The following is a 24,144-nucleotide window of genomic DNA, read 5'->3' as shown; positions in this document are numbered from 1 at the left end:
AGGTGATCAAACCCATAGAAACTGAATTGTGAGAAGTATCATAAGGGGAAAAGAATGAGAGCCTATGGTATAGGGGATTATAGAAAGCCATAGTTTACTTCTGAAAGGAAGGGTAAAGGGATACATTTATTAGAAAAGGAAGCTAAAGAATAAAGATGGCAAGATTCTTTTAAAAGATTGAGCCTGAACTGAAAGCCTTTATCATGGCACTCTCACCAATTGCCATTTATGGTACTGTTGGCTGAGCTTGGCCAAGTGGCAGGGATGCACATAAGGTGCTTCTTATGTTAGGGTGAGAGTGGCTGGACTTGGAAAAGATAGCTTGCCTGCAGCCTGAATGTAAATTCTGTAAGAAGTCCCACTGTTACTCAGAAAGCTCAGGACCCAGGATCAACATTCTCCTACTCATGCAGGGTAAGTCACTCAAAGTAGTCCAGCTAGAAAGATCAGGTATCTGAGCAAGGCCAAGTTGACTTGTGATAAGCCACTTGTTTCTGGGTAATACAGCTCATTATCTAATAAGCATCATTCCTGATCATTAAAGCATAGGGATAAAAGCTCCTCTTGGAAGGATCCAGGGGATCTGCTGCTGGCAAAGTGTTGCTCAGTGTCAGAGTAGCAGATAGAATTGGACTTGATTCTGCAAGGCTTCATGACAATAGTCAGTATAAAGACTCTTAGAATAAGTTTTTTAAAAAGTTCCTCCATTTCTTCCCATGTTATGGGGAAAGGGCTTCAGCATTGTTTAGGACTGGCTTGCATATAATAGTAAAATGATAAGACATGTCAAATGGGGGAATAAAGCCCCAGAGCTCTCCCAGTTTGGGGAATCCATTATATCTTAGAAACAAGAGATTTATGTTTGAGATTACTGATCCACTAAATTTTTCTTCACTTACATTTGATTTTTCAAAGGTTGGACTTATTGGGAAATGGGGACAGTTCTGCTGTGACATTAAATACTATATTAAAAACTCACCTTGGTATGTAGTGCACTGACTTCCAGGGAATTTACTTAAGCCCACATTTTATTTTATTTTTTTAAACATCTTTATTGGAGTATAATTGCTTCACAATGGTGTGTTAGTTTCTGCTTTATAACAAAGTGAATCAGCTATACTTATACATATATCCCCATATCCCCTCCCTCTTGCATCTCCCTCCCACCCTCCCTATCCCACCCCTCTAGGTGGTCACAAAGCACCGAGCTGATCTCCCTGTGCTATGCGGCTGCTTTCCACTAGCTATCTGTTTTACATTTGGTAGTGTATATATGTCCATGCCACTCTCTTACTTCATCCCAGCTTACCCTTTCCCCTCCCCGTGTCCTCAAGTCCATTCTCTAGCTCTGCGTCTTTATTCCTGTCCTGTCCCTAGGTTCATGAGAGCCATTTTTTTTCTTTTTTTAGATTCCATATATATGTGTTAGCATACGGTATTTGTTTTTCTCTTTCTGACTTACTTCACTCATATGACAGACTCTAGGTCCATCCACCTCACTACAAATAACTCAATTTTGTTTCTTTTTATAAGCCCACATTTCATTTTAATCAAAACCCAAAACTAGAAAATGTTATTCCCTAAATAGGCAACAATGTATTTTATTTTATAAGCACTGTAGAGATTTAGTAAATAGCATGTGTGATTAATTTAGAAACAACCTCTGACACTTGACTCAATACATGTAATAGCTTCCTTTTCATTTTTTATATGAGTTAAATGCAGACCAGGGAGCCACTGGGCAGTCAGTCCTGAGTAAGTTTGTAATCTTGGGCTCCATGGGAATATCTTTCATAAAAATAAAAAAGGAATGGGTTGATGTTCCTATTAAAAGATTCTGTAATGCTAGGACTTCTACACAGCTTAAATAATGGTTGGAGGGGGGTTCATTGTTTGAGGAGAAATGCTCAAATGTTATTTTAGTCACTTGTGGCACCATTGGATTAGGGTGCACACTTGGCTTAGAATATCGTTTACATCACCACTTTGTTCTGTTGAAGACCTATGGCATGCAAACAATTCAGCATACACTCAAAAATACATGTAGTATGCCCAGTAAAATACATTGGCTAGCATAAAAATCAAAGGAAATAGTAGTTTGGAATATCGATCAACATTACTGGGGTTTTGAATTGTGAAATAATCAACAATCCTGCCCATCTTATCTCGGAAGATAAACTTGAACTTGTCTCTAGTTTTCATTGTCAGGTCACTGTAGTCAACGTTATCGCTGGAAATTTCAATGCTGGCAAAGCTGATCTTCCGTTTAAAGCTGGAGATGGAGCTGTTGATGATGTTAGTGATGTTGACTTCTTCCACTTCCTTCGCCTTCCCCTAGTTCATAAACAGGGCAGTTAGATTGATAGACTTGACTCAGCAAAATAAATAAGTGGGTATTTATATACTTAGAGGACTTAGTATTGAATAATTAGGTTTAGGAGAGACCAGTACTGAGTGCCTCATAAACTGGCTGGTAAGCAAGATTTGGCAGTCCTATTATCCTGTTTATAGGCACCTGTCCCTAGGTCATCAGCTTATATAATGGGAAGAATAACCATTGCCCATTCTAGGTGTGCAGAGCTGTGTGGTAAATGTTAATTGCTCAGACCTTGAAGCTAGCTGACCTGGGTTCAAATCCCATTCTTCCTCTCACTATTGTGAAATTTTAGTCACCTTAATCCCTTTAGAACTCAATTTCCTTGCCTGCAAAATGTTGATGACATTAATACTACCTCTTGAGACTGATGGGAAGATTAAATGGCATAAATTATGTAGAGCTTTTAGTAGGTGTTTGATGAATTCCATTCTATTCCTGGGAGGAGGGAGTAATTGATTATGAGAGTTAATAGAAATCAGCAGTGTCTTCAGGTCTTTGCCACACAAACAGAAATAGTGATGCTCCTTGCAATCCCATGGACTTGCCATTCTCCACCATGGCTGGGACAACATAGACTTGGAAGAAAACTCCACGGTACACAGAGACAACCTGGTCTGGGAAGAAAACTCCATGGGACACAGAGGCAACCCGGTGCCAGGGCAGAGTCTGGGTGGGGTGACAGCAGCCATTGTTGACTCTTACTCAAGCAGCACATCAGAAGCAGCCCAGGACTCTGACAGTGGCTGATCCACCGTAGCTCACCACCATACCCCATACACACAGAGAGTCCACACAAGTCCTGCTTGCCCTGTTGTTTGGCTCCCCAACAGGGCGGGTGTGGCAGAGGCTGGGGGAATGATCAGCTATGAAGGACAGAGGGGACTTGGACTCAAGGCTTCATCTGAGCAGAGCAAGGGCAACAATTGCTGGTGCCTGCACAGGCAAGTACATCGGAGGGCAGTACACTCGGCCCTCTCTCGGCAGCTTACCCAAGCCGAGAGCCCCCACAGGCCTCCCTTGCTTCAGCACTTCCCCAGTGCTGGGAGAGGGGAAAACATACATTTAAAGGGGACAGAGCCAGCATGGGCCCAACCCTCAGGGCTTCTGTTCCAGCAACTTGGGATCAGATCCCACCACCAATAGGGTGGTGATGGCCACTGAGCAGAAGGGAAGTCACACTTCACAACAGGCTCTAGCTCTAGCCCCTCCATTTCCAGTCCCACCTTCTGCCAAGGTGATAGCTGCCAGCACACCCTGAGGAAAGACATGACATACATCAACACCAAATCCAGCAAAAGCAATGGGCACATGCACTCTGTATAGGGACACATCCACATAAGGACGCCCATGCAAGACTGCAATAGGTAACTGTTTCACCTAAACTCATAGAGGCAGAGAAATTTAAGCAAAATGAAAAGGCAAAGGAACTGGTCTCTGTTGAAAGAGCAAGAGAAACCCCCTGAAAAAAATAAATAATGAAACAGAAATAAACAATACCAGATAAAGAATTCATAACATTGGGAATAAGAATGTTAACTGAATTAGGGAAAAGAATAGATGAACGTGGTGAGAATTTTAACAAGGAACTAAAAAAATATAAAGAAAGACCCAATCTTGGGAATTTCCTGGTGGTCCAGTGGTTAAGACTCCATGCTTCCACTGCTGGGGGCCCAGATTCAATCCCTGGTCAGGGAACTAAGATCCCACAGGCCACATGGCATGGCCAAAAAAACGACCCAATCAGAAATGAAGAATTCAATACTGAAATAAAACTCACACTAGAAGGAATGAAGCAGACTAAATGATACAGAAAAATGCAGAAGTGGTCTAGAAGATAGAAAATGGAAATTTTCCGATCAGAACAGCAAAAAGAAAAACAAATTAAAAAAAAAATTAGAATAGTTTGAGAGATCTCTGGGATAACATCAAGTGTATCAATGTTTGCATTATAGGGGTCCCAGAAGGAGAAGAGAAAAAGAGAAGGGGATGGAAAATGTATTTGATGAAATTATGACCAAAAACTTCCCAAACCCAAAGAAGGACCAAATATCCAGGTACAGGGAACACAGAGGGTCCCAAGCAAACTGAACTCAAACAAACTCACACCAAGACATAATTAAAATTCCAAATGTTAAAGAGAGAATTCTAAAGGCAACGAGAAAAACAAAGAATCATATACAAGGGAACCCACATAAGGCTATCAGCTGATTTCTCTGCAGAAGCTTTGCAGGCCAAAAGGGTGTGGTATAATATAGTCAATGTGCTGAAAGGGAAAAACCTGCAACTTAGGTTATATTACCCAGAAGGATTACTATTTAGAATTGAAGAAGAGATAAAGAACTTCTAAGACAAGCAAAAACTAAAACAATTAATCAATAATAAGCCTACCGTAGAAGAAATGTTAAAGGGTCTTCTCTAAGTGGAAAAGAAGAATCTAGAGGAAAGGGAAAATCCCACTAGGAAAGGCAAATATATAGTAAGAATTGAGGATCAACCACTTAAGCCAGTGCGAAGATTAAAAGACAAAAAATTGTAAAAGCAACTATAACTGCAAAAAACATTTGAAGGATAAACATGAGATGTAAAATATGACATCAGAAACACAAAATGTGGGGGAGGGGAGTAAAAAATGTAGATCTTTTACAATGTGTTTGAACTTAAGTGACTACCAGTTTAAAACAAGTAGGTATAGTTATAGATCAATATATATGAACCCCATGGTTGCTACAAGTCAAAAACCTACAATAGATACACAAAAACTAAAAAGAAAGGAACATAAGCATATTATTAAAGGAAATCATCAAACCACAAGGGAAGAAACAAAAAGAAGAACTGAGAAGAACTAGAAAAACAACTGGAAAAGAAGTAATAAAATGGTAATAAGTACATACCTATCAGTAGTTACTTTAAATGTCAATGGACTAAATGCTTCAATCAAAAGACATAAGGTGGCTGATTGGATTAAAAAACAAGACCCACCTATATGCTGCCTACAAACGAGCTAAATACAGACAGACTGAAAGTGAAGGAATGGAAAAAGATATTTCATGCACACAGAAATGACAAGAAAGCCAGGGTAGCAATACTCATATCAAACAAAATAGACTTTAAAACAAAGTCCATTACGAAAGACAAAGAAGGGTATTATATAATGATAAAGGGATCAATACAAGAAGAGGATATTACACTCGTTAGCATAAATGCACCTAATACAGGAGCACCAAAATATATAAAGCAAATACTAACAGGCATAAAGGGAGAAATTGACAGTAATACAATAATAATGGGGGACTTTAACACCTCATTTACACCAATGGACAAATCGTCCAGACAGAAAATCAGTAAGGAAACAGTGGTCTTAAATGATACATTAGAACAGTTAGACTTAATAGATATCTACGGGACATTCCATCCAAAAACAGGAGAATAAACCTTCTTTTCATGTGCACATGGAACATTCTCCAGGACAGATCATATGCTAGGCCACAAAACAAGTCTCAGTAAATTTAAGAGGACAGAAGTTATATCAAGCAGTTTTTCCAACCACAACAGTATGAAACTAGAAACTAATTACAGGAAGAAAATTGGAAGAAAACAAAAACATTTGAAGACTAAACAAAATGCCACTAGAAAACCAATGGGTCAATGGATACATCTAAGAAGAAGTCAGAAAATACCTCAAGACAAATGAAAATGGAAACAAAACTTTCCAAAATCGATGGGATGCAGCAAAAGCAGTTCTAAGAATGAAGTTTATAGCAATACAGGCCTTTCTCAAGAAACAAGAAAAGGCTCAAATAAACAATCTAACCTACCATCTAAAGGAATTAGAAAAAGATGAACAAGCAAAGCCTAAAGTTAGCAGAAGGAAGGAGATAATAAAGGTCAGAGAGGAAATAAATAAAATAGAGGCCAAAAAAATAATAGGAAAGATCAATGAAAACAAGAGCTGGTTTTTTTAAAAAGATAAACAAAATTGATATAAACCTTTTAGCCAAGTTCACCAAGAAGAAAAGAGAGAGAACCCAAATAAAATAAATGAAAGAGGAGAAATAACAACTGATACCACAGAGATACAAAAAATCGTAAGAGAATACTACAAACAGTTATATGCCAACAAATTGGACAACCTAGAAGAAATGGACAAATTTCTAGAAACATCCAGCCTGCCAAGACTGAATCAAGAAGAAACAGATAATTTGAACGGACCAATCACTAGTAGTGAAATTGAATTTGTAAAAAACAAACAAACAAAACTAAACTAAAAAACCTCCCAGCAAACAACAGTCCAGGATCAGACTGCTTCACAGGGGAGTTCTACCAAACATATAAAGAAGAACTAATACCTATCCTTCACAAACTATTCTAAATAAACTGAAGAGGACAGAACACCCCCAAATTCATTTTATGAAGCCACCATTACCCTGATACCAAAACCAGGCAAAGACACTACAAAAAAAATTACAGTCCAATATCTCTGATGAATATAGATGCAAAAATCCTCAAGAAAATATTAGCAAACCAAATCCAACAATATATAAAAAGGATCATATACCATGATCAAGTGGGATTTATTCCAGGGATGCAACGATGGTTCAGTGTTTGCAAATCAATCAATGTAATACACCACATTAATAAAAAGAATGATAAATATCACATGATCATCTCAATAGATGCAGAAAAAGCATGTGATAACATCCATTCATGATAAAAACTCTCATCAAAGTTGGTATAGAAGGAACATATTTCAAAATAATAAAGGTCAACTTTTACAAACCTACAGCTAACATCATACTCAATGATGAAAAGCTGAAAGACTTTCCTCTAAATTTAGGAACAAGATAAGGATGCCCACTCTTACCACTTCTATTTAACATAAATAAAAGACATCCAAATTGGAAGAGAAGAAGTAAAACTGTCACTACTTGCAGATGTCATGACACTTTATATAGAAAACCCTAAAATCTCCACCAAAAAATTATTAGAACTAATGAATTTAGTTAAGTTGCAGGATACAAGATTAATATACAGAAATTTGTTGCTTTACTATGCACTAATAATGAACTATCAGAAAGAGAAAGCAAGAAAGCCATCCCATTTAAAATGGCATCAAAAAGAGTAAAATACCTACGAATAAACTTAACCAAGGAGGTGAAAGACCTATACTCTGAAAACTATAAAACACTGATGAAGAAAACTAAATATGATACAAAGAAATGGAAAGATATCCCATGTTCATGAATTGGAAGACATAATATTGCTAAAATGTCCATATTACCTAAAGCAATCTACGTATTTAATGCAATCCCTATCAAAATACCCATGACGTTTTTCACAGAACTAGAACAAATAATCCTAAAATTCATATGGAACAAAAAAGACCCCAAATTGCCAAAGCAATCTTGAGAAAAATGAACAAAGCTTGAGGTATCACCCTCTCTGACTTTAGACTATACTATTATAAAGCTACAGTAATCAAAATAGCACTGGCACAAAAACAGACACACAGGTCAATAGAACAGAACAGAGAGCCCAGGAATAAACCCACTTACCTATGGTTAATTAATCTGTGACAAAGGAGAAAAGAATATATAATGGAGAAAAGACAGTTACTTCAATAAGTGGTGCTGGGAAAACTGTACGGCTACATTTAAAAGAATGAAATTAGAACATTTTGTCACACCATACACAAAAATAAACTCAAAATGGATTAAAGACCTAAATGTAAGACCTGAAACCATAAAACTCCTAGAAGAGAACATAGGCAGAACACTCTTTGACGTAAATCATAGCAATATTTTTTGGATCACTTTCCTAAGACAAAAAGAAACAAAAGCAAAAATTAAACAAGTGGGGCCTAAAATTAAAAGCTTTTGCACAGCAAAGGAAGCTATCAATAAGATGAAAAGATAACTTACTGAATGGGAGATAATATTTCCAAATGATATGAACAACAAGGGGTTAGTATCCAAAATACATAAACAGGGACTTCCCTGGTGGCACAGTGGTTAAGAATCCACCCGCCAATGCAGGGGACACGGGTTCAAACCCTGGTCCAGGAAGATCCCACATGCCACGGAACAACTAAGCCCGTGTGCCACAACTACTGAGCCTGCGCTCTAGAGTCTGCAAGCCACAGCTACTGAAGCCCACACACCTAGAGCCCATGCTCTGCAACAAGAGAAGCCACGGCAATGAGAAACCTGCGCACCGCAATGAAGAACAGCCCCTGCTCGCCACAACTAGAGAAAGCCTGCACGCAGCAATGAAGACCCAATGCAGCCTAAAATAAATAAATAAATAAATTAATTTTTTAAAAAAGTAAGCTAAAAAACCAAAATAAAACAACAACAAAAAACCCAAAATATATAAACAGCTCATACAACTCATTATCAAAAAAAAAACAAACAACCCAATCAAAAAAATGGGCAGAGGACCTGAACAGACATTTTTCCAAAGAAGACAAAAAGATGACTAACAGGAAAATGAAAAGATACTCAACATATCTAATTATTAGAAAAATGCAAATCAAAACAACAATAAGATATCACCTCACATCTGTCAAAACGTGTATCATCAAAAAGTCTACAAATAACAAATATTGGCTAGGATATGGAGAAAAGGGAATCCTTGTACACTGTTGGTGGGAATGTAAGTTGGTGCAGCCATTATGGAAAACAGTATGGAGGTTCCTCAAAAAACTGAAAATAGAACTACCATATGATCTAGCAATTGCACTCCTGGGTATATATCCAGGTAAAAATGAAAGCACTAATTCAAAAAGATACATGTATTCCAATGTTCACAGATGCACTATTTATAATAGCCAAGATATGGAAGCAACCCAAGTGTCCCTCAACAGAGAAATGGATAAAGAATATGTGATATATATATATATGTGTATATATATATATATATGTATATATATATATATGAAATATTAGCCAGCCATAAAAATGAATGAAATTTTGTCATTTGCAGTAATGTGGATGGATCTAGAGAATATTATGCTTAGTGGAATAAGTCAGACAGAGAGACAAATACTGTGTGATATCACTTATATGTGGAATCTAAAAAATAAAAGGAATGTAAATAGCAAAACAGAAATAGATTCACAGATACAGAAAACAAACTAGTGGATATGAGAGGGGAGAAAGAAAGGGGAAGGGGCAAGATAGGGGTATGGGATAAAGTGATATAAACTACTGTGTATAAAATAGATAAGCAGCAAGGTTATATTGTACAGAACAGGGAATATTAGCCATTATTTTGTAATAACTTTTAATGGAGTATAATGTATAAAAATACCGAATCATTATGCTGTACACCTGAAACTAATATAATATTGTAAATCAACTCTACTTCAGTTAAAAAATAACTTTAATTTAAAAAATAAATAATTTTTTAAAAAAGGAAGCCTACAGGGAGTAAAATAAATGAAATACATATTCTTTGGCTGGCATGTATGATCATTTGCCTTTGGTACTTGAGTAATATAACTGTGAAACCTTGTTCACAATAGTTAAATACAAGAGAAAAGGCAACTGGATCTTTGGGCTATTCTGAATCCTCATTTCCTCACCATTGGACCCTGTGCAGTCCTGGCACTTTGCTGAAGTAGGGCAGCTCTTCTGCACTGGATCCCTATCACTTTTTTAGCAGGAGCTTTAGTATGCTAACGTCTATCAAATTTGTTAGCAGGAGCTTTAGTATGCTAACGTCTATCAAATTGGGCTTCCAGAGAATCCCAGGGTTCCGTAGGCCTGCAGAGAATAATAGTTAAGGGCATGGCCCGTTGCCCACTTCAAGTGGGAATAACAGGTGAGTGTCAGGCTTTGGAGCCAAGCAGATTTGGCCGGTGCGAATCCCAGCTCTGCCTCTTACTGTCTGTGTCCCCTTGGATGTCACTTATCTTCCCATACTCGGATCCCACAACTATAAAAATGGAGATAGCCTTACTGGGTTGTTATGAGCATTTTAAATGATATAATATTTTCAAAGAGCTTGTGACTGTGTCTGGCACATACATGCTCAATTGATAATAATCATTATTATTATTCTGAGAGCTGGACCATGGTGTTTCACAGCTAAGTCAGATAATAAGTCTTTCCCTGTTAGCAGAAAAATATGCTAATTACAAAATTTGCCACAATTTAATTTTTCCATACATTTTCCAGTAAACCATTACTTGTATAACTTAGGAAAACAAAAATGTGACAAAAGAATAAATATTAAATACATATTAATCTGCAACATAAGCAGCTGATCATGTTAGGTTTGATACTGGGTTTTTCCTGGATGCTTGTTCTTGCGGTTGTGATTTTATGTTGCATACAGATAACACCGTTATTTTCTGTTGGAAATTTAAACATATTGATATCTCACTGTATTTGGTGAAAAGAGCAGTCTTTTTTAAAAGGTGTCATGACTTCCAGATTCCCCCAACTGAACAAGGATGACAATCACTGGTGCAAACTGAATCACTGGGGGTCAGGAACCAGGTCCAGGTCATCTCTACAGACCAGGCACAGGTGATGAATCACATATAGGGCCCTCAAAATTCTTACCCTATCTTTGGCTGCCATCTGCTGTAGGGAGCTGTAGTGGGCAACTGCATATTCCAGGAGGGCCCCAAACACGAAGCTAAAGCAGATCCCCAGGTACACGTCAATGGCCTTTATGAAGCAGTTGGTGTTCGGAAGAGAAGTGCGGGACCCAATCATCAGTGTGGTCATTGACAATACAGTGGTCACTCCTGGGAAAAAAAGTAAGCAATGTACCCACGTCAGTGGGCAGTGAACCTTCCATCACCCCCTGGCAGACTGTCTCCCTTCAAGACTTGGCAAGGTGAGGACAGGACTCAGAAATAGAGCATAGCTCATTCTGAAAAGTCTGTGGCCTTCTGGAAAAGGGTTGATTTGTCTATTTTGTACAGATATGAGTGATATGATTTTCTAAATGTTTCGCCTTCTGTCTTCTCACTGGAGGGAGGAGTTCAGTAAACAAAATAACAGACAATAGACCATCGAATCACAATTCTCCCTTATCTGTCACTGTCAAACACAAGTTTAAAAATGCATTATTTCTGGGCTTCCCTGGTGGCGCAGTGGTTGAGAATCTGCCTGCCGATGCAAGGGACACGGGTTCGAGCCCTGGTCTGGGAGGATCCCACATGCCGCGGAGCGACTGGGCCCGTGAGCCACAATTACTGAGCCTGCGCGTCTGGAGCCTGTGCTCCGCAACGGGGGAGGCCGCGATAGTGGGAAGCCTGCGCACCGCGATGAAGAGTGGCCCCTGCTTGCCACAACTAGAGAAAGCCCTCGCACAGAAACGAAGACCTAACACAGCCATAAAATAAATAAATAAATAAATAAATAAGAAAAAAAAAAGACTTCCCTTTAAAAAAAAAAATGCATTATTCCTAAAGTAGTCTCTCTGTCTCTCTTTCTCTCTCTGTAAAAGTCTCTCAAGAAACCAGCTCCTGGAACTGCCCTGGGAATATCAATGAAAACAATGGTAGAAGGTAAAAAAAAAAAAATAAGGACCTAATAACCCAGTTCTTAGAAATCTCCCGCTGGAACTACTTACCAATGCAGGTTCTTGCAGGAACTGAATCAAGGGAGATCCAAAACGAAACCCAGGATAACACCACCAGGAAAGTGGAAGGAACATAGGTTTCCAAAATGAAATACAGGACATTCCTCTGAAGCTCAAATTGCAAGACCAATCGTGTGTAATTTCCTGATAGGGTGAACAAGGGATAGGAAATCACGCCTGCTCACCTAGCAGAGTGGTTTCCCTGTGGGATGTTTAACTTCACTATATTCACATTAAGCCATCTGTTGTTCACCAAAACATAGTTAATCATGAACTGTCATTATAGTTTCAATGAAAGAAATTGCGGTTGTAGAGAATGGGATTTATGGGAGTGCTGATGCCCCCACCCAGGATCCTCTTCTTGTGCCTTTCTCTGTCATAGTATTCCTGCAACATCGTAACTGCTGGTTTCCTTGACATCTACTTCACTAGACTGTGAGCCCCTTGGGGACCTTTTCGGTAGTAGGTGTGGAGCAGGTAAAAGTGCCAAGCTCAAACCCTACTGCCCCACTGCACCTCAGAGGGGTTCCTGGGTCCCAAAGGGCCCAAGAGGAAAAAAGATGATATTTCTGACTCAGAATACAACTCAGCTATTTTGCTTTTGTGCAGTTTGTTCCACGAGTTACCTGTTTCCTGCTGCGATCTGGTAACTAATGTGAAATATTGTTGTATGGTGTACTGAGCAAGCCGCAGGTTCTCCAGCCCGCGCACAGAGTCATTTCCTCTCAGCCAGCTGAACTCCACGTCATTCCCATCATAGCCCCCTGGCAAGTGAAACAGTGCCCTGATCAGCAGAAGGTAGCAGATTGAACTGGTCTGGAAAATGCTGTGATATGGAGGAAACAGAAGCTCTGTCTTGATGATGCTAAGTCCAAGGATGATCCCATGCAAAATTTGGCATGATTTCTCAAGTGTAATTGCAGTGTCTACTCAGAATGAGATGACCTGCTAGGGCTTTTCACCATCAACTGAGAACCGTTTCTATGCTAAGCATTGTATAGACCCGGTAGATGATAAGCAACTAGAAATAGCCTCTATCATTATTTAAATGATATTTTTGAACACGTATCTGTGAACCCACAAAGGCCTGTGCTAGACATTGCTTTTCAGGACAGTCTAACACCTCGGAGGGGGTTCTCAAGGACTTTACAGTTGGTCTATTCATATTTTCATATTGGCATAAATGCAAAAACAAAAACAAAAAACCTTCAGCCAGCCACTTTATTGATGTATGTAAACATAGGTGTTTGATAAATCCCAAAGCGGTTTTACCAATATAGCTGATGATAGTAATAATAGCTACCTTTTATTAAACATTTATGTCCTTTACACATTATGTCTCTGAGGTTCTCATGAGCTTGCAAGGTAGACCTGCATATTTCATTATTTAAAGCTTTTTTAAAAAATAAAATAGAAATGGATCTTATACTTGATATATATAAAGTAGAGCTTACATTTTTCCTCAAATGTTATTATTCAATAAATGCTGTGCCTTAGAATTGAGGAACTATAATGTTTTGCCCATTTTATACATGAAAATTATCAGATTCTGAGAGGTTGCATAAGTTTCTCAGGATACCAGTGCAAATGAAAAACAAACCAGGATTGTACCTCAAGAAAGTTTAATACCAAAACCCATGGATGATGATAATAATATCTATCATTTAGTAAGCAATTACCTTTCTAAGTGCTTTACAACATTATCATATCATTTAATCCTCAAATGATACCTTTGAGAAGATAGATGAATGGTTAATAAGCACATGAAAAGATGCTCAAAATCATTAGTCATTAGGGAAATGCAAATCAAAACCACAGTAAGATACCACTTCACATCCACTAGAATGGCTGTAATTAAAAAGACAGACAGCAACAGATGGTGAGAATGTGGAGAAGCTGGAACATTGCTGGTGGAAATGTAAAACGGTGCAACCACTTTGGAAAACAGTTTGGCAGTTTCTTGAAGACTTAAACATAAATTTAACCCAGCATTTCAGTCCTAAGTATCTGTCCAACAGAATCAAATCACGTCCACAAAAGGACCTGTACACAAATGTTACAGCAGTGTTATTCATAACAGCTGAAAGGCGGAAACAAGCCAAAGAGACTTGTACTACTTGTATTCTTTTGTCTGGAATAAAAAGGAATAAAGCAGTAAAAAGGAATAAAGTACTGATATATGCTTCATCATATATGAACTAAAAAACATTATGCTAAGTGAAAGAAGCCGGATGCAAAAGACCACATATGGTATGATTCCATTTATATGGAATATCTAGAAAAGACACATTCATAGAGACAAAAGGTATATTAGTGGTGGTCTGGGAGCTGGTGGTGGCAATGGGGAGTGACTGTAAATGGGCACTAGGAGTCTCTTTGGGGTGATGGAAATGTTCTAACAATGGAATGTGGCAACGGTTGCACAACTCAGAAAATTTACTATAAACCTTTGAATTGTACACTTAAAATGGTTGGATTTTATGGTATGTAATTTATACCTCAATAAAGCTGTTAAAAATAACTCTTTGAGTCAAATACTATTATTTTTCCTACTTCACTGATGAGGAAACTGAGGTTAATTCTACTCACCCAAAGTCACCCAGCTAGTGAATGGAAAAGCCCAGTGGTTCTGGTACCTGTGATCTTAAACCTGGAACTTCATTTTCCAAGGCTACTGGGAAATGGGATGCCAGTGTTGGGACTAACATTTTGTTAAGTCTTAACCTATGGTATCCACTGTCTGTCAGTGGTTATCTCTCCCTCCATAGGGGGGAGAAGTAGTCATGAGCTCTTAGAGGATTTCCAGGTAAAAATTGTCTGTGCGCTTTCCCTTGGAAGCACCCCCTCATTTACTGAAGCCAGCTGTCCAAATAGGCCTAGAATCCCAAAGAAAAAACATATCTAAAAAAGTAAGTTGTACAAACCTCTACTTAGATACATTGCTATTACAACTGGTAAATGTTCACAGTCATTACATTCTCACTGCTCTGTCCCTGAGTGGATATGGGCAATTGTGGGATGGTATCAATTCTTGTCTAGGGATGGTGTTCAGGAAAAATGCCCTTGGTGAGGTTTCTGTACCCAAATAACTGCTGATAAACATTCAATGAAAGCTTCCTCTGCTCACTGGGGATATTTGTGCAAGCAGAGTGCTGAAGTTTCCAGGAGAATCTCACTCCTGGGATTTGAGATGAGCATAGTCACCCATGGAGGGCAATTGCTTTTTCTATGTGGGGCTGAAAATGAGTTCTCTTTTTGATAACCTCAAGTTTTAGTCTGCCCCCCAAACAGCTGTATTGCTTCAAGAAGGTTTTGCATGCATTTAATCAATAAGGTAATTAATCTGCCTGCCTGAGTCTTTAATTAAATGTCTACCTCTGAAAAATGCTGCCTCATAATGGTTGTGTTTCTTGGATGTTGGCCACTTGTGTCCTTATGTAAGAAGTGCCCAGTGGTTTCCAGCGCTTGACTGTAGTTTTTCCTTCTTGCATGAGCCATGTCTTGATACCTTGATAACTCCTGTATGTGGCATTTTCTTCTCAGAACACGTATCACAGGTGCCACCTCCCCATGGTGGGCATTTCACAGTGGTTTACTAAGGAATCATGGTGATCACTCACGGTGCCAGGAGTTCATTTGACACACATCAACTTAGAGTAAATCCTCCTTCCTCATCACAAGCAAACCCCCAGATTGCAGTTTAGATGCCCACTTGCTGACATTACTAGATTAAGCTTTATATATATATCAAACAATTTCTTTTAGAAGTTGGAAGCAGTCTTGCAATAAATGTCAATGATTGTTTTGTATACTTGCCATTTCTAACTTCTGCTGTGTTCTTTCTGGCCTCCATGTGTTAGCAGATTCTGAGGCCCCCTCCTAGTCCTATTGACCCCTGTTTGCTTGGCTGTCTTATCCACTTTTAGGTGGAAATATTTGGTGCCAATGCACAGTGGTCCTCTCCCAAAGATGTAATACTGTAAGGTTTGTTTTTGAGCAGTCTCCAAATCTCTCTGGATGTACACCCAGAAGGTCTGAACCCATTGTAATCAACATCAAGGAGAGAAAGGCCACTATGTATAGGACACTCTTCATGAAAGCACAGATCTAAGTCACCCCAGAAAATCATCTAAGGGGCCCACACGATGTATACTTACAGCTTTCTAGTTGCAACTTGCATGTCTGTGTGTCCATGGGGTATTTAGACAGGTCCATGTTACATGCAACAGTTGTTGTGATTCTAAGAAAGGAAGAATGGATTCATAGAGAGTGTTATGAGGATGCTATAGAAAGTATACACTCCCTCTTAAGGGCCACTCCAAGAGAACTTTCACCTTGACTCTTACAGTGAATGTGTGACTTGATGCCTGTGTTCAAAGCAGTCCTGAGTTTTCCTGTGCTAAGTGACATTTGTGAGACTCAGTTAAAACTTGGGGTCCAGAGTAGAGGAAGTTGGAATGTTGGCAATTCAGAGGCAAACTTGCAACAACATTGCAGAACAGAATCATTCACTGGCTTGTTTGAGATGCTTTTGCATCCAGTTTTTAAATTTATTCTTCAGGAGAGACCCATGAGGAGTCCGTCCCTATGCAAAATGCTTCACATGAATTATCCCTTTGAATTTTTAAAGTAGCTTTACTAGGTAGGAAATATTATTATTCTCCTTTTGCTGCTGAGGAAACTGGAGCTCAGAGAGTCAAGTAACTTGCCTAAGGTCACAGAGCAAGAACTTGCCCCCAAATCTGTCTGACTCTAGAGCCAGGCTATTAATCATCATCCATCATTTGTAATCCTTGTACAGGATACTGTGTTATGTGCCATAATACAGACAGACACACACGCACATGCACATGCACACACACACACACGTGCTGTGGGAATACAAGGAAGGGGCACCTTAATATTGACTGGAGCTGGGGTCAAAGGAGAGGTCTGTTGGACTTCTTGAAAGAGGTGCTGGGGTTCTGGCTGACCTTTGCAAAATTCAGTGCAGCTGAGGAGTGTCAGATAAGCGGTCCAAAAGTTCAGTTCATTGTTAGCTCAGTCCTTGTTTTATAACTTCAGCCTCTCACTTGGGATTTAAGATCAGCCTCATGAATATTTGGTTCCTGGCCTTCTGCTGAAGGCCTCTAGCAGTGTCTGCAGTCCTGGTCCAGCCCTGGCACAGGCAGCGATGAGTCCTCCGCCTGTGGGCTGCCTTACATAGCACTTTGGGGGCATCTTTCCTGTTCCTGCCAACCAGCGGCTTGATGAACGATTGGGTGGGAGGAAGTTTTGGCCTCAGGGATTTGTAGAAGGGGCAAAGGGGAGCCTGTGACTACAGGTGGGGAGGCTTGGAGGACTATGCTTTGCTTCTCCGTCTGTACAAGAATGACTCAGCGAAGTAAAGATGTATTCTGGAGCCACCGCCACCCCGCTGAGCCCCATGAAAGGAAAGTTCTTTGTATCACCTCTCTGTTTGCTCTTGCTGTTCCCCTTACCTCTTCTTGGCGAACTTCCTTTAACTCTTTAAGATTCAGCTCAGAGTCCTGTGAAAGCATCCTCTAACATCACCCCAAATCACTAACCTACTCTCCACCTTGGGGCCCCAGCGCCCTGACTTCCTTTCCTTATGTGTCTGTGTCAGGACAACGTCTTATTCGGCTCCATATCCTCAGTGTCCAGCACGGGCCTGGCACAGAGCACACATTCTCAGTAGATTCTTGTTGAGCCAAACTGGACTGAGAAAGGGCCCTTCTGCTCTGGGGACAGGGATCTAAGAAGGCAGGCACGTGAGAAGGGTAGGTGGTTATTCGAGCGCTGTTCAGAATACCTTTGCCTTTCCTCCCAGCTCTTTCCCTCCAGCCCTGAGGTCGCAGGTGCCCAATTACCTGAGAGCATACAGGACTGTGCCATTGGAGAAGAGGCGGATGAGCCTGTTTCCCACAGTCACTTCATGGAGGAAGGACTTTTTGGACTCCACGATGTAAGTGTCGGGCACCCAGAGGAACTCCACTAGGCGTGCATCCAGAGTGAAGCTCTTGTTGCCTTCGAACACCAGCCGCTTGTCCGTCCAGCGCTGTCTGAGGTATATGGTGGCTGTGTAGTCCTGAGGGGGCAGCCGGGGGGAGGAAATGGATGGAGGGAGAAAGCTCAGAAAAGGGAAGGAGAAGGGTCAAGTATTACTCCCCTACCCCCCTCCACTGAGGTCAAGAGCACATACTACAGTAGACATGGGTAAATAAAGTTTGTCTTGAGGTGGTGGCCTGTAGCAATAGGAGAACAAAGCACCTCAATGATTCTGGATAGTAACGCCCACTGCCAAAAGGGGGCCCCACAGGAGCATGTTCAGGGTCTTAACTTACTTGCCCTCCATCACAAAGGCCACACCAAATTGTTGAAGGTTTTGGTGAGCAAGGTGCTTAGGTTGTCCAGGATTTACCCAGAGTCCACAGTGGACCCTCTTGGCAAACTGCCTTTAGTGTCACCTTATCTATAATGTGTTGTCTTAAGTGAGAGGATGGTTGAAAGCAGTTATGTGATTGTTGGTTTTCATCAGCTTGTCTCCCACTCTGTGAGGGACCATGTGACATTCAGGCTTCCCCCCTGCACTTTTATTCTTTTCCCCCACTTTTATCCCTTACCAAATACACCCACTCCACTCCCTCATTTCTCCCCTCCTAGCCTTTGAATCCACTTTCCTTCTGATACTCAGAAGATCTGTTTTACAAGCATCTTCCACTGTCTTGGGTTTCAGGATAGGTCTCCAGCTTCTGCCATTCCAAGTAAGTCTCTGTTCTGCTTTGAGTAGCTAGAACATGTATCCTCATAAAACACAGGAGAGGGGCTCTTTGGGTGGAAGACGAGGGGGCCACACTTACCATGTTACTCTCTGAAATACTGGAAATACTTGCAATGTCCAGAGTCAGTGCTATCTGAACAGGTTCTCCTAAGAATGAAGAAAAACCAGAAAGACCTCCATAGAACACAAACAGATTTCCTAACCCTACATTAGCACAATTTAAAAATATGCATATATTAGAAAATTATGCCTATTGGAAACTTTTAAACAATTTAGAAGTATATAAAATACTTCTAAATAAAAGGTTAATTTCTATCCTCCCCATCTCAGGAGGAACCACTACGTAGAGTATGCCTCCCTTTTGTATGAAAAAAATGCACAAATATGTAGTTAGCTAAATACATAAGAGAGAGACCACACTGTATTAATTAGTGTGTATTTTAAAGAATGTAGCGGTATTTGCTACTTCTTTTTGTTTTTTTGGTTTTTTTGCTACTTCTTACTTGGAGGATTTTTTCCTATGGTGCTTGCAAGGGACTCATTAGAAATGTAATAGAGATTTGGGAATTTGTACACAAATATATTTCCCCCCCCCCCAACCAAGTAAATTTACCACAAGGTGGCATTCAAGACTGCTCATGGTTGAGCTCCCGCTCACCTCCTGACACTTCCCTTCTCTTCCTTTATTCTCCAGGAACCCTAAACTATTTAGAACTGCAGAGCTGTCCACGTTTCGTCTGGTGTGCAGATGTTGGGCCTCAATCCTGGAGTCCCAGCAGATGGGCCAAACTCCTGAGAGTGCCTGTCTTAGCTCTCAGGACTGAGGTTTGGGAGCCTCCATTCTCGGCGGCCAGGCCAGGCCAGAGACGTTTACTCCTCCTTAGACTGGACATGTGGAACAAAAGCCCAGGAGTCAGAAAGATGTGAGTTTCGTCGATCTGGGAGAAGTTACCAGATCCTTCAGAACTGCAGTTTTCTCACCTGCAGGTTTGAATATAATGCTAATGACATCAGAGGGTCACGGACAGGGTTAAATGAGACTAGGTGTGTGACAGCTTCTTTGCAGGGTGGTGGCAAGAGAGAATGGACATGAAGTGCCTGCCTAGCTGGACATCTAGAAGGTGCTCAAAAATAATTATCTGTACAAAGCCCCCAGCATTGTTCCTGTCACATCCTTCCAGGCACTCAGTAAACAGCATTTCCCTTCCCTTCCCCTCTCCTCCGTGATCTTAGCTAATTCTGGAAAAGGAAAAACTTTCCTCACCAGGTTAACAGATGGAGTAGCATTCACTTGCAAGATAACTGGGGGCGCCTCAGGGAACTCTGACAACGCATTAACCAGGAAAAGGAGAGGCCAAATTCAAAGGACACTTAGAAACAGCAAACTGGGGGGAATCAGACAGAGCAGCCTAATTATCGATTGAAGGAAACCAAGCCACAGGATATAGGTAAGAATTTGGAAGGGGAGTTTTAAAGCCAATGCAATTAACAATAATTAACTTAATACTTAGTGTTAATACTTGGTGGGAAAGGGGGAGATCTTTGAGGGCAGACCCTGGCAGGTGCTGAAGGAGTTATGGTGCTAAGTGGCTTTCTGCCCCTCAAGGCAGCAAGGTGCAGCGTTAAGAAGAGGAGCTTAGAGTCAGAGTGTTTGAAACCTCTGCTGGCCACATCATAGCAGTGTGACCTTGAACAAATTGCTAAACCTCTCTGTTCTACAGTTTCTTACCTGTAAAACAGAGCTACTAATGCTAGCCATCAAGGGTTGGGTTGGGAAGGTTACAGGATCTATTCTATGTGCCTGGAACACAGTGGGCAATGGGTCAGTGCTGGTTGCCCCCCTCCCCGCCCCTTGAGAAACATGGAGAATGGAAAACACACAAGAGCTCCAGCCTCAGTGTGGGTTTTTGTTTGTTTGTTTAGTTTGTTTCTAGGTAGTCTAGTCTAGGCCTTGCTTCAGTTGGCTTTTTTATGGACCGGAGTTTGCTCCTTCTTTCCCTTGAGTTATAAAAGTTAGCTGTGCCACCAGAGGGCAGCTTTCTCCTAGGAAAGAGGTCAAAGCCAGGTTCTGGGCAGAGTTCAGGAGGGCCTGTTTGCAAACCTGTGCTGTCCAGCTCAGTCCCTGAAAAACCCTATAGAGGTCTTGTCGCTCAAGGACATCAGGGTCCGAGAACTGGGTGGACAGACATTACGGAGAGCAACACTCCCTCCGTGGGCCTCAAGACTGCCTTGTAAATGTAGGTTCTGTAGAAGGCAGAGTGCCACAGGCTCGTGACAAGGGGTGGGGGTTGTGCCTTCCCCTCCTTTTGACTGACGACCCCTTGCCCCATTTTTGCCCCAGGTGGATCTGGGCCTCACGTCCCCTTAGGTCCATTCCAGGCTCAGAATGGGCACCTTGCCCTAGGACTCTGCACCTTGTTGGCCCGTGAGCAAGCAACAAAAAGGGCAGTGTCCTGGCCTAATTGTTTGGGATCTGGGAGGCAGAGAAATTGTTGGGTGGACCCAACCAGACGTGGAGACTCATGTGCTTGTCATTAGTGTTCAGTTGGTCTTGGGAAAACCAGAGGAGGTTGAAGCCCCCCAAGGTCCCTTAACATAAGGACCTCAAATCCTAATTGTGTGGCCAGGAAGATGCATCTCTCAGATCTCCAACCGAAGGGGGTGTGATTGGCCCCAGATGCTGTGCTCTGAAATCTTCCACCACACTGGCTCGGAGGCCATGCTTCCCATGGGCTGCATCCCACCAGGGACTGAGCGTGGCAGGAATACTAAGGCAGGCCTGTTCCTGGGGGGCACAGAGATGGGAGACTCCTCTGATGGGAACTTTAGCTCAAGAACTCCCTGGTGGCCTTTCCAAACACACTTAGAATTGCACTGTAGTCTAAGACTCCTCCACCAGCCTTCCTTCCCTCCCTCCCTCCTTCCACTGGGGTCAGACCTGCATTGCGGTCTGACAGCTCTCCAGCTTCCTTCTCTTCCTGCCCCATATTTTGTCATAGATATGGCCCCAATAAATATCTTGCACAGATAATCCCCTCCCAGTGTCTGTTCCTCAGAGGACCTGGACTGACCCACTAATCCTAGATCTGACCAGAGAATTTTATCATGTGAAGGGAGGAGCAAGAAGGAAAGGGATTAAAATAGACTGCATCCTGATGCTGTATTTACACACTTCATTTCATTCAGTCCTCCCTGTGAGGCAGATGATATGCCCCCCAATTACAGAAAGGGAAACTGAGGCTCAGAAAGCTAAGATGCTTGCCCAGCAGTAAAGCCAGGAGCCAAACTTAGGTTTGTTCCACTCCAAGGCTCTTTCTACTAGTTTCTGCTCGAGGTAATTAAGACGTTAGTGACCATGTTGGTTCAGTCTTGCATTTTACAGACAGAGAGGCTGAGACCCTGTGAGGAGGTATGTGGTGGCCTCATTCTTTCCCTCCTTGCCTCATTCTTTCAACAAATATTAATTGATAACTTGCTATCTGTTAAGTACCGAGATGCTGCTGGGGTTGGTGAGGTAAATAAAGCAAGACTTCCCCAGGGGACTGCAGCCTAGAGCTGAGACAGACATAAAGCCAGTGACAGTATCACCCGGTAATGGCTATGATTTGGAGATATGTTCAAAACAAAGTGTGAAGAAAGGGGATGGGGCCTGGAGGAATCTGGGTGGGCTGCTCAGAAGAGGAAGCCTTTGCTCTGAGACATGAGGAAAACTGGCATTTCACCAGGGAGTCAAATTGGAACAAGCCATTCTTGACAGGTTAACAGTCTCAGCAAAAAGCATGGAGACCAGGGAGGCCAAGGAGGTCAGGGGGCACATTTGTAGCAGGGCATAGTGGGGAGAAGTTGGGGAGATGAGACTGACAGACAGGTAAGGCTGGGCTGGGAAGCGCCTGGTGTGCCATGCAAAGGGCTCTGGACTGTATGCTGAGGATGCTGGGAAGCAGGCAGGTATTCTGAGCAGGCAAAGGACCCAGGGGGGTCATCCAGGTGGCAGAGTAGAGGGTTAGCCTTGAGGAAGCAGGCTGAGGCAGGAGGACCAGGTGGCGTAGTCCTGGTGAGGCATGGTGGGTTCCTTGAATAATGACACTGGAGGTGTGGGCAGAAGGCGGACAGCTTGTGTGAGGTTGTGAGGAGGCTCTAGTAACCTCCTCAGCGGGGAGGAGTATTTCTGTATCCTGCAGGTGGAGAGACCAGAGAAAGCGCTTTCTCCAAGGTCGCGTGAAAAATCATTGGCAGCTGTTTGTATCCATCACTGCCACTCCTTAACAGGTTGCAGGTCAGAAAACGCAGTCGACTAAGGCCTCCTGAAACCCTCGTCTGCATATTGTCTCTGTTCCTATCTTTTTGAATTGATGTCCTGGGCAAAAAGAATGACCTACCACCAAAGTTGGGCCTGAGAAACTTGTTATATCCTGCTGTGAGATTCTCAAAGCCAGGCAGGGACAGCTTGTCACTTCTGCTGGCCTTGATGTTAAACTGATTCCCCTGGATGCACATCCTGGAAAAGAAAACGGGTTTCGGTGCACATGGTTGCTTACGTGTGGATAAACATGCATACACACAGACTTGAGCTTCTGTTTGCATGTCTGTGTGTGGTTGTACTCAGATACGAGCAGTAACTTCCCCAAAGAAAAATCTCTGATTTTCAGCTCAGCAGCTGAAATTAACACATGTCCCTATCCCACTCCATTTTATTACCCATTTGCTATATATCACAGTGTCGTGCTAATTTGGGAACACTCCAAGCACCTTCCCCCCAAACCCAAGGGGTTCGTCCATCTATGACCGTTTTGGAAGCTTGACTTCTCCAGATAGAATAACTGGCAAGAAGTTGCATTTGTCCTGGTGCGTCAGGGAGGTGAAGGCCTGACGTTCTGTCTCACCGTTGCTAAGTAGAAAGCGCTGCTGCCCCTCCCACCACATGCAAAACCCAAAGCAGTTCAGCTCAAAGCCACCGTGGGGTAGCAAAGCTCACCTTCCAGTGAGGAGGCTCAGACACATGAAGGTCAAGTGGAGACTGTGCCTCATGTTGAGGAGCTGCTTATGCAGAGAGGGGCTGAAGTAGAAATACCTGGGGAAACAGATGGGGTAGGTGAGAGGCAGACAACCCAAAAGGCTCACCTCCACCCAGCCCAGCTTCTCTGTCCTGTGGGGCGTCAGTTACAGCATTTTCTCCACGTCTGTGGGGAGCAGCCTCTTCCCACACCTTTCCGTTTCAGCTCCTGCCCCCTGAATGTCATCCAGGAGTGACTTCATTTTGAAGGATCACATTTTAAATCCAGCCCAAATAAAGGCTGAGGACTTGTTTAGAGAGTGGTTCACCAGAGCAGAAATGTAGCTGGTCCATCCTGAGCTGCATATCTGGGGAGCCCCAGGACCGTCCTCACCC

At 41.9% G+C, this 24,144-nt stretch overlaps 1 protein-coding gene across 2 annotated transcripts; it reads right to left on the bottom strand.

Annotated features, from left to right (window-relative positions):
- Window positions 1-2,031: 2,031 nt before the first annotated feature.
- GABRP (gamma-aminobutyric acid type A receptor subunit pi) lies at window positions 2,032-23,783 on the bottom strand. 2 transcript variants are annotated; one of them, XM_007171369.1, is made up of 9 exons: window positions 23,731-23,783; window positions 23,135-23,253; window positions 18,835-18,902; window positions 17,845-18,062; window positions 16,132-16,214; window positions 12,601-12,738; window positions 11,966-12,118; window positions 10,945-11,132; window positions 2,032-2,334 (listed from the first exon to the last, which is right to left on the bottom strand). In XM_007171369.1, exons 1-9 carry the CDS (start codon window positions 23,781-23,783, stop codon window positions 2,032-2,034), a joined length of 1,323 nt encoding a protein of 440 aa, XP_007171431.1. The 2 variants fall into 2 exon arrangements, with proteins under 2 accessions (XP_007171431.1, XP_028019590.1); XM_028163789.1 differs by lacking the exon at window positions 10,945-11,132 and having other exon boundaries at window positions 2,297-2,334.
- Between the last annotated feature and the right edge of the window lie 361 nt (window positions 23,784-24,144).

The sequence above is a fragment of the Balaenoptera acutorostrata genome, chromosome 2 (genome assembly GCF_949987535.1).
Source record: "Balaenoptera acutorostrata chromosome 2, mBalAcu1.1, whole genome shotgun sequence".
In the NCBI taxonomy this organism is placed as follows: domain Eukaryota; kingdom Metazoa; phylum Chordata; class Mammalia; order Artiodactyla; family Balaenopteridae; genus Balaenoptera; species Balaenoptera acutorostrata.
This window is presented reverse-complemented; position numbering and strand designations above follow the sequence as displayed.

Bases quoted from the DNA above. Each gene is read 5' to 3' on its own strand.
- GABRP (XM_007171369.1), bottom strand. From the start codon at position 23,783: ATGAGGCACAGTCTCCACTTGACCTTCATGTGTCTGAGCCTCCTCACT. The intron at 23,254-23,730 runs GTGAGCTTTGCT...TTTCTTTTCCAG, and splicing joins CTGAGCCTCCTCACTGGAAG to GATGTGCATCCAGGGGAATC. The intron at 11,133-11,965 runs GTAAGTAGTTCC...TTTTTTTCCCAG, and splicing joins TCCTGCAAGAACCTGCATTG to GAGTGACCACTGTATTGTCA.